General features: G+C 44.7%; 1 protein-coding gene across 3 annotated transcripts in view; it reads left to right on the top strand.

Annotated features, from left to right (window-relative positions):
• Nucleotides 1–9,329, top strand: part of wrap53 (WD repeat containing, antisense to TP53) — a 30,398-nt gene that overhangs the window by 12,328 nt on the left and 8,741 nt on the right. For 2 of the 3 annotated variants that reach the window (XM_048620113.1, XM_048620112.1), the window contains 6 exons: nt 515–613; nt 2,137–2,245; nt 4,304–4,392; nt 5,628–5,718; nt 6,820–6,952; nt 8,200–8,408. In XM_048620113.1, the coding sequence (XP_048476070.1) occupies nt 515–613; nt 2,137–2,245; nt 4,304–4,392; nt 5,628–5,718; nt 6,820–6,952; nt 8,200–8,408 (730 nt within the window). The remainder of the gene's footprint in view (nt 1–514; nt 614–2,136; nt 2,246–4,303; nt 4,393–5,627; nt 5,719–6,819; nt 6,953–8,199; nt 8,409–9,329) is intronic. The other variant, XM_048620114.1, reaches the window with a different exon arrangement.

The following is a 9,329-nucleotide window of genomic DNA, read 5'->3' as shown; positions in this document are numbered from 1 at the left end:
TGCTTCTTGGCCTGCTGTGTTCATCCAGCTCTGCACCTTGTAATCTGCTTTATTGTTGACTAGGGACACTGGGGAGATTGTGACCTTTCATTGGATTGTCTATGTCCACCTGAACGGGCAGACAGGGCCTTGGTTTGATGTCTCCTTTGAGCGACGGCAGCTCCTATCACTGGCACAGACAGTGTCCGCCTGGATTTTTGTGCTCACACCTCCCTGATGGAAAACTGTGATTGTCTGACTCAGAGAGGAGAGCCTCAGCTGATGGCAATACTCCAGTACTACCGCAGTATTGCAGTGCTCTTTTCAGAGAACATTTTCGCTAAGTACAGAATCCAGATTGGTACTGGCTGGTGTTTCCTTTATTTGCAGGCACACTCTCGACCCTGCTACCAAACTTCACTGACCTCCATGTGCTTACACTGGCTGGCAGGGGTATTTTGCCCACAGTGCCGTTCTGACAAACTGCTAATTATCCCATGGTTCTAATGTGGCTGCTCTTTCTGCTGCTTTCCAGTCCGATTGGATACGATTTCACCCAAGCGCCTCAACTTCTCTCGGGTGCATGGAAGGAGTACACGAGAACTGTGGAAAACTTCCTGAAGGGCTGTAAATGGTGAGTGCAGAGTGCAGGAAAACCTGGAAAAGTCATGGAAATTTCTCAAATCAAAGGCCCCAAAAAATTAAGAAATCACAATCCTTTGTAAAGACAAAGGTGAGGTTTTTCTGAACTTAAGGGGAGTTTTCCTGTGCTTTGTTTTCCTGTGCTTTGTTTTCCTGTCAGCCAGTTCCCCGACCCATAACTTAGTGAGGTTTATAAAATCATGAGGGGCTTAGATAAGTTGAATAACAAGGGTCTTTTCCCTAGGGTGGAGGATTTCAAGACTACTATTTTTAAGGTGAGAGAAAAAGATTTAAAAAGGACATGAGGGGCAACTTTTTTTACACGGATTGTGGTTCATGTGTGGAATGAGCTGCCAGAGGAAGTGGTGGATGCAGGTACAGTTAGAATATTTTTTAAAAATTTGGGTAGGTACTTGAATAGGAAAGGTTTGGAGGTTTTGGGCCAAATGCAAGCAAGTGGGACTAATTTAGTTTGGGAACATGGTTGACATGGACTGGTTGGACTGAGGGTCTGTTTCTTTGCTGTATGACTCAAGAATTGTTTGCTTTTCTGTTCATATCCAGAATCTAGTACAGATTTTTGTTCTCCTCCTGCCTGGACTTGTCAACAGTGGTCAGCTAATTTGGGGCCTGCAGTTCAGCAGCAGTCATTGGCCAAGTGATGTCACCCTAGATTCCCTGTGGCTCGCTCCTTAATTGTGTCTTGTGAGGAGAGCTGTGCTTGCTGGTATCAGGTGCCTCTCACTATACATTTCACAAGCCCTATAACCCTCAGGGGATTCTGTAGTCCTCCACTCCAGTGACCTTTTGCACATTCCCCTGGCCCCAATTGATCGGTTTGGCATTTAGCAGTGAGAATTCTGCAGTGTGCTTGCTGTATGCCAGAAGGCTAGGCTATTCTCCTCTGGCTTTCTGAGACACAAGGCACAGTAAAAAGCCAGTTAACCTCTTGGGGCTGTTCTGCCACCCAGTGAGATCATGCTGACATGTAACCAAACTCCATGTTACCCGCTTTTGCCCCCGTATCTTTTAATATCAGTGCCTTTGGTTAACAAAAATCTGTCAGTCTCAGATTTAAAATTGCCAATGGATCCAGCACCAGTTGCTGTTTGCGGACGAGAGTTCCGAACATCAGTCGCTCTTCGAGTGTTGAAGTTCACTCCTGAAAGGGGTAGTGCTAATATTCAACTTTGCCCTCTATCCCCAAACTCCCCCACCAGCAGAAGTAGTTTCTCCCTGTCTGCCTTATCACAAAACGTAGATCGGGTCAACTCTTAATCCTCAAAAATTAAAACATTCCATTGGTGCTCCTCAGAATAGTTGATGGCATCACACAGCAATGAAGTATGTTTTGAAGTATGGTTATTGTAGCTTGTGAAGCAGATTGATTTTTGTGTTCTTTCAGTTGAATGAGCTTGTCTAAGTGGCTTGTTTCCCTACTTTGCTCTGCTGTGAATTGCATCGAGTGCAAGCATCTTTTCTTTTACTGATTTATTGTTGTGCGTTTTATCCCAGGGCCCCGGATGGTTCTTGCATTCTGACCAACAGCGCTGACAATACGCTGCGGATCTTTAATCTCCCCTCTGAGCTCTATACCGGGGAGTTGGATGACCTGCCAGAAATGGTATCTGTTTCTTTGACACTCTTGCACTGTTCTCGTCTTTCACAGTAAGAGAGAGACAAAAATGAGATCTCGCTCCAATCCCAAATTTCTTGCCCTCCTGAAGCGTAACCACTTTCTGGGGTTTAATTCCAGCCTTCAGTGCATCTTTATCCCCAAGTTATTTGACCATGGTGAATGTCACAAGCCAGACAAATTCTGATGTCCTTCTCCGCTCCTTTTTCAAACTTGTTGATGATGGGTGCATTCATGCTAGCTCCAAACTGTGGACATTATCTTGGGTCACAGTAGAAAGGTCCTGTCATCTTAATAGGAGATTGTCACTGCATGTTAATGAGAGGTGGATCTTGGTTGGGATTCCCAGCACAACCCATAATACAGGAGCATTGGGAGATGACGATTCCCATTCAAGACATGTAGTGCATATGGAAGTTGCTAGGTTTATGTGGTGCTAGGCACTGCATGGTGCACTTCAGTATTGAAGATGCCAAACTAGGCTGCCTGCAATGCTTCTGCATTTTAACTGGCATCTCAAATTCTTGTACTTCAGCTCTTGAATAAGTAGAGTTGTTCCTGCCAGAGTGAGGCACGTGGTTTTTTTTTTTGCATGCTACGAGGCACTCCCCTGTATTAACTGTAGACGGTTTATGTAGTGAGGTTTCTTGTTTGATACGTTTAAAATATTTCCAAAGGCTTGGCTAGGAGACCTGAGAGTCTAGAACTAGAAAGGGGGAGGGCATAAGAAGCTGTAATTTCAGACTGAGCTGAGGAGAAAGTGGTGTTGAGAGAGATGATCAGCCATGATCATACTGACTAGCAGAGCAGATTCAAGAGGCCATATTCCTGCTCCTGCTCATCTTTTACATGAATAAAAATACATGGGAGCTTTCCCTGAAAACCATTTTCTTCATTGATTCTTTACTGGAATGTAGGCATCTCTGGTTAGTTCAGCATTTACTGCCCACCCCTAATTACTATTTGAGAAAGTCAGAAGTCACGTAGCACAAGGCTATAGTCCAACAGGTTTATTTGAAATCATAAGCTTTCAGAGTGCAGTCCCTTTGTCAGGTGAAGTGAGAAGGTGGTGAAGAGCTGCTTTGAACTGCTGCAGTCCTTGGGCTGTAGGTATGTGCACAGTACACTCAGGGTAGGGGGCTTCAACAAGAGTGAAGGAATGGTAATCATGGTTCCAAGTCAGGTTGGCGTGTGGGTTGGAGGGAGACTGGCAGCTGGTGGTAGTCATTCCAGTTCATCTGCTGCCCTTGTCCTTTTAGATGGTTGATGTCATAGTTTTGGAAGAGGTGCTTGAAGAAGGGTTGACAAGTTGCTGCAGTGCATCTTGTAGATGGAACACGCTGCTGCTACTGAGCATCACTGGTGGAGGATGTGAATATTGAAGTGGGTAGATGTGCTGCCAATCAACTGGGTCAGATGGTGTCAAGCTTCTCGACTGTTGTTGGAGCTGCATCCATCCAGGTTAGCAGGCAGTATTCCATCACACTCCTAACACCTGCCTTGTAGGCAGTGGAAAGGTTTTGTGGAGTCAGGAGGTGAGTTAGTCACTGTAGAATTCCCATCTTGTGACATTTTATGGCCACAGTATTCATACAGCTAGTCTAGTTACATACTTGCTCAGTGGCAATCCTTTCTATGACTTTCTGTTTTGTTAAGGTGCTCCTTAACACCTATCTCCTTTACCAACCTCTTGGTAATCTATTGTAAAATCTCCATACATAGTTAGATGTCAACGCTGGCTTGGTAACATTCCTGTGAAACACTGTAGGACACTTCAGAACATTCAAAGGAGCTATGAAAATGTAACTTTTGATCCATTGTACCACAAAGAATTTCTGATTAGTCCCATTCTCCCCTCCTTCAGTAGCCTTGCAACATTTTTCGTTTAATGTATTGATCCAGTTCCCTTTTTCAAAGCTTTATTAAATCATGCTTCCACCAAGCATTCCAGACCTCAACAAATACAAACAATTTTTAAAAATTAAGCTCTCATCTCCCCTTTGGTTCTTTTGCCATTGATCTTACCTCTTGCGGTTGAATTTGCAGAGTGCCGTCTTGCGTATGTCTGAGGGAGATACCATATACGATTATTGCTGGTACCCAATCATGTCATCAATGGCTCCTGAGACCTGTTTGTAAGTGCTGGTTGCTTCAAAGTGCACTGTATATTTGATGTTTGGATTTAAGAGTTCCTCACCCCAGCACAAACTACACCCTCTCCCTACTGTACTTAATCCACCAGCAACGTTGCAGGAGCAAGCAGCTTTAACACGAGCAATTTCATTAGGTCATAGTTAGATGGGCAGCAGGTTCGTGTACCTCTTATTTGATAGAATGTCACACTCACAAAAGGACCACGAGTGACTAAAGCAAGTGTGCAATGAGAAAAGTTATTTAATCTGCAAATTTACGGCACTTGGCCCATTATGCCTGTGCTGGCTCTTTGAAAGAGCTGCCCAATTCCTCCCGTTCCTCTCAGCCCTGGAGATTTTTACATTGCACATAGCTGTCATGTTCTATTTCCGATTGAATCATCTTGTTGCATAAACAAAACATCTTATCTGCTGTCAGAAATTAGCCCAAGCTCCACAGCAGCAGTCACTGATTCGGGGCTCAATCCAATTTGTGACCCCAACTGGCAGCCATAGCGCTGGGTTGGGGAAGCTCAGTTTAGATGGAAATAGATTCTCCTTTTTTAATATAATAACAGAAGGGTTGAAAGCCAAAGGAGACAGATTTGGGGGGAAAGCATCAAACGATTTGTAATGCACTGTCAAAATTCGTCTTCAAAAGGAAATTGGACAAGTAGTTGGAGGATTAAGGTGAGAGGAGAGAGACTTAAGAAATGACATGGGGGCAATGTTTTTACACGGAGAATGGTTAGAGTGTGAAATGAACTGCTAGAGGAAGTGGTGGATGCGGGTACAATTACAGAATTTAAATGATATTTGGACAGGTACGCGAATAGGAAAGGTTTAGAAGGATATGGGCCAAACGCAGGCAAGTGGGACTAGTTTAGTTTGGGAAGCTTGTCGGTATGGACGGGTTGGACCGAAGGGCCTGTTTCCATGATGTATGACACTATGATTGCTGTTGGATGGAGGGTCTGAATGGTGGCCTCCTGGGCTATGCTGTGCATTGTGTGATATTGACTGAGCTGGTTTATATATTTCCAGATTCCTCATGTAATGGGTTTCTTGTTGGTTGCCTTCGTACAAAAGCATTGCTTTTTACACACTCATGCTTCACCTCATCCCTGTTTAGTTTGTCAGCCAGTTTCTTTGTACTTCGCGCAACTGCTAAAGTGTGAGGCGAGACAGTGGTCAGGGCATAGCTTCTGAACTCTGTGCTGTTGCCCTTCCTTTCGCAGTCTGGCCAGCAGCAGCCGTGACAACCCAATTCACATCTGGGACGCCTTCTACGGGGACCTACGGGCCACGTTCCGGCCATACAATCACCTGGTAAGTCCAGGCGGGTTTAACCTTCATTCGCTCCCACTACCCACATACGTCCAGCAGCTTGAACAGGTGGAATCCTAGGACATGGAGCAATGTTTGCTGGGAACCGCATTTTGTGTACGTGTGTGTGTGTGAGACAGGGTTTGGGCTGTTGGTGAGTTACTGCTGTAATTCTGGGCAAGAGTTGAAGTTCGGGGGTGGGGGAATCAGCCTAGATTATTGCTAGTGACCAGCTGCTGACTCACTGTGCTCTGCAGAGCGTGTTCTTGTGTGATTCCTCATGTAATGGGATAGCTAATATTTACAAGATAAAAACCAAAAGAACTGCAGATGCTGTAGATACTAGCACAAAAACAGAAATTGTTGGAAATGCTCAGCAGGCCTGGCAGCATCTGTGGAGAGCAATCAGAGTTAATGTTTCAGGTCAATTGACACTTCCTCAGAAACCGTTTTTATTTAGTATTCAACTCACTGCCACATCTCTTCCAGGCATGCCAGTTCTGAGGAAGGGTCACTCGACCTAAGATGTTAACTCTGATTTCTCTCCACAGATGCTGCTAGACCTACTGAGGTTTGCCAGCAATTTCTGTTTTTGTGCTAATATTTACAGTTGGTTGATTAAAGAGAGAACGGCCTCTGGGGGCATGTGAGAGGTGGGGTGCAGTCAAGGGTAAGGGACAATCACCTTCTGTTACAGTCACTGATGACACACTTGACTGGACTGCTATCAAATCAAAATTTGACACTATAATGTTGAGAGAATTGGAGTAAAAGCTTAATTTAAAAAACTAAATTTTGGGTTGGGGCTCTTGATGAAAGGGAAGCAGAGTGGTTTAGGGAGTGAATTTCAGAATTTAGAGTCTAGGTAGTTGAAGGAAAAGACACTTCTGGTGGAACGATACATAAGAGCCCAGAATTGGAGGATTGTGAAGATATCAGATGGTTCGAGAACTAGGGTGATGAATGAATGGAACCGAATGCATTAGGTGAGAGATAACAAAGGGACAGTGAGGTATGTCTGATTCTTGGAGGCTATATAACATGTCAACCAGTGGAGGTACCAGCCATTACCAAGTGGTTTTTATTTGAATTTTGTGCTTGCAGGATGAGCTGACGTCTGCTCACTCCCTCTGTTTCACACCCGATGGGACTCAGCTGTTCTGTGGCTTTGACAAGACGGTGAGGGTGTTTGATACATCTCGTCCAGGTCGAGAGTGTGAGAAGAGACCAACACTGGGTATGTCTGACTGCTTTTATTTCAGAACCTGTGAGAGGGAGTTAGGGTTTATTGATTAGAAGAATCACTTGTCAGTTTGTTGTTGAGTCATTTTGGAATTACTTTGATCCATCATTCTTTTTACACTCAATGGGGCTGGAGTTTATTGCTCCCTCTAGTCCAACCAAGTTGCTGCAGTATCTTGCCGAATCAGCTTGACGAATAGCTTGACCATCGCATCCATAAGATATGAGGCAGAAGCAGGCCATTCAGCCCATTAAGGCTGCTGTGCCATTCAATGAAATTATGATCTAACCATCAATTCTGCTTTCCTGCCTTTTCCCAATAACCCTTGATTTCCTTACTGAATACAAATCCCAACCTCGGCTATATTTAGTGACCCAGCCTCAACAGCCCTACGTTGTAAAGAATATCACAGGTTCAAAATTCAAGAAATTCCTCATCATCTCTGTTTTAAATGTGTGATCCCTTTATTCTGAGATTATTCTCTCTGGTCCTAGACTCTCCTACAAGGGAAACAGCCTCACCACATCTACTTTGTCAGGTCCCCTAAGAATCTTGAATGTTTCAATAAGGTCTCCTCTCATTCCTCTATATTTCAATGAGTACAAGCCCATCTACTGAGCCTCTCCTCATAAGACAGTCCGTCCAGAGCAGGTATCATTTAGCGAATCATCTCTGGACAGCCAGTAAATCTTGAGTTGAATCCTCTTAAGTTTGCATGTTGTACATGCGTGTCGCACTCCATAGGCACAAAATCCAGGACGACGCTTCCAGTGCATTATTGACAGAGCATTGCACCTTCATAGATACCGTCTGCTTGGAATAATAATGTTCTCCCAGAAACCAGGGGTATACAGAACCCTTGGCTTTTTACAGAGGAGCAAATGAATATTTGAAGAGAAACATTTAATTGGGGCAGGAGAACAGTTAATTGGGTAGTTTTTTCCAAACAGCTGGTAGAGGAAAGATGGGCTGAATGGCTGTATCCAGTTCTGTACGATTGTTTCGCTTGTGCACTGTAGCTGCTTCTAAAAAGTTGGCTCACCAGAAATTTGCTGCACTCCACGCCTTGGCATGAGGTGAGAGCCTAGGGGAGCTGACGGGTATGGATGCAGCCCAAGGAAGCAGTTAGCTTTTGAGGGATAGTTGGACGAAACAGGACCACCATCCCCCTCCCAATTTGCCTGTGAACGTACAGCGATATAAAACTACAGAATTCCACTGACCTCTCTCTCTGTTTCCAGTGAAGAAACGGGGGCAGACGGGGATCATCTCGTGCATCGCCTTCAGCCCTGAGCATGACCTGTACGCCTGTGCCTCCTACTCCAAGACAGTGGGACTGTACTCCCGGGACAAGGGGACTGTGCTCACCATTTTACAGGGCCACCAGGGAGGAGTGACGCATGTGACGTTTTCACCTGACGGAAACCTGCTTTACACTGGAGGGCGGAAGGTAAGCCGGGAGCCTTTGAGAGGAGAAGGAGATATTCTTAATATAGGCGTTTATGACCAGATGCCATAGTAGATTTCCAGTTTCCCTCTCCTTCATTAATCTTCTTCCTCGACTGGTTGGAGCAAGGTTAATTTAAAAAGAATCCCTGCCTTGAGGATGTCTTTGTTGCAGAATTAATATTTTAAAAGGAGCCAATTTCACTTGGCTTTCTTGAGTTAACAGAAAAGTGAACTTATTAGCCACTAAATAAATACGAATGTAACATGCATAGACAGATTCAAAATGAAAAGTTCAATGGAACAGTTTCTATGGGTCGATGGTGGAGAGTAAACATTGAGCATGAATGATTGAACAGTTGATTTTGGAATTCTTGGCTTTGCAGATTAATTGAAATCCTTTTGTCTTGTTTCCCTCTGACAATGGTTGGTTGACAGCACTCAGTAAGAGTGTCCTCCATTTGTACCTGTTTCCTTTTGACTAGCTACTGCCTTCTGGCCCTCAGAGAGAGTGAGCCCTTTAGCTGCAATACTGGGGGAACTAAGTGAGTTGGAATGTGACTGTCAGTGTACACCAGTCGTGGGTTCAGGCCAGAATGCATGAGTACCTCATTCCTCTGGCGTGCGCACACTCCTTGATTTATTAGCACAGCTTCCCCTTATGCGCAGAGACCCTGACTGAGCTAGCTTTTTACCCCTGTTATTGTGTATGCTTGAAGGGACAGACACAAAGTATAGCCGCCTCCCAGCCGGCTTTATTTCCTACCATCATCTTTGCAGACTGAGATAACTCTCGGGAGATTGCAGTTCAGGTTGTAGTGCATTCCTCCCTTGAATCATCCTGAAAACCTTGTCTGGTGGGATATTTCAGCATCATTCTCTCTCTCTCTCTGTCTCATCCTCCTCCTTCTCTCTCACTCCCCCC

Source organism: Rhincodon typus, chromosome 45, assembly GCF_021869965.1.
Source record: "Rhincodon typus isolate 14 chromosome 45, sRhiTyp1.1, whole genome shotgun sequence".
In the NCBI taxonomy this organism is placed as follows: domain Eukaryota; kingdom Metazoa; phylum Chordata; class Chondrichthyes; order Orectolobiformes; family Rhincodontidae; genus Rhincodon; species Rhincodon typus.
The sequence above is the reverse complement of the archived record's forward strand: the minus strand, read 5'-3'. Positions and strand labels throughout refer to the sequence as shown.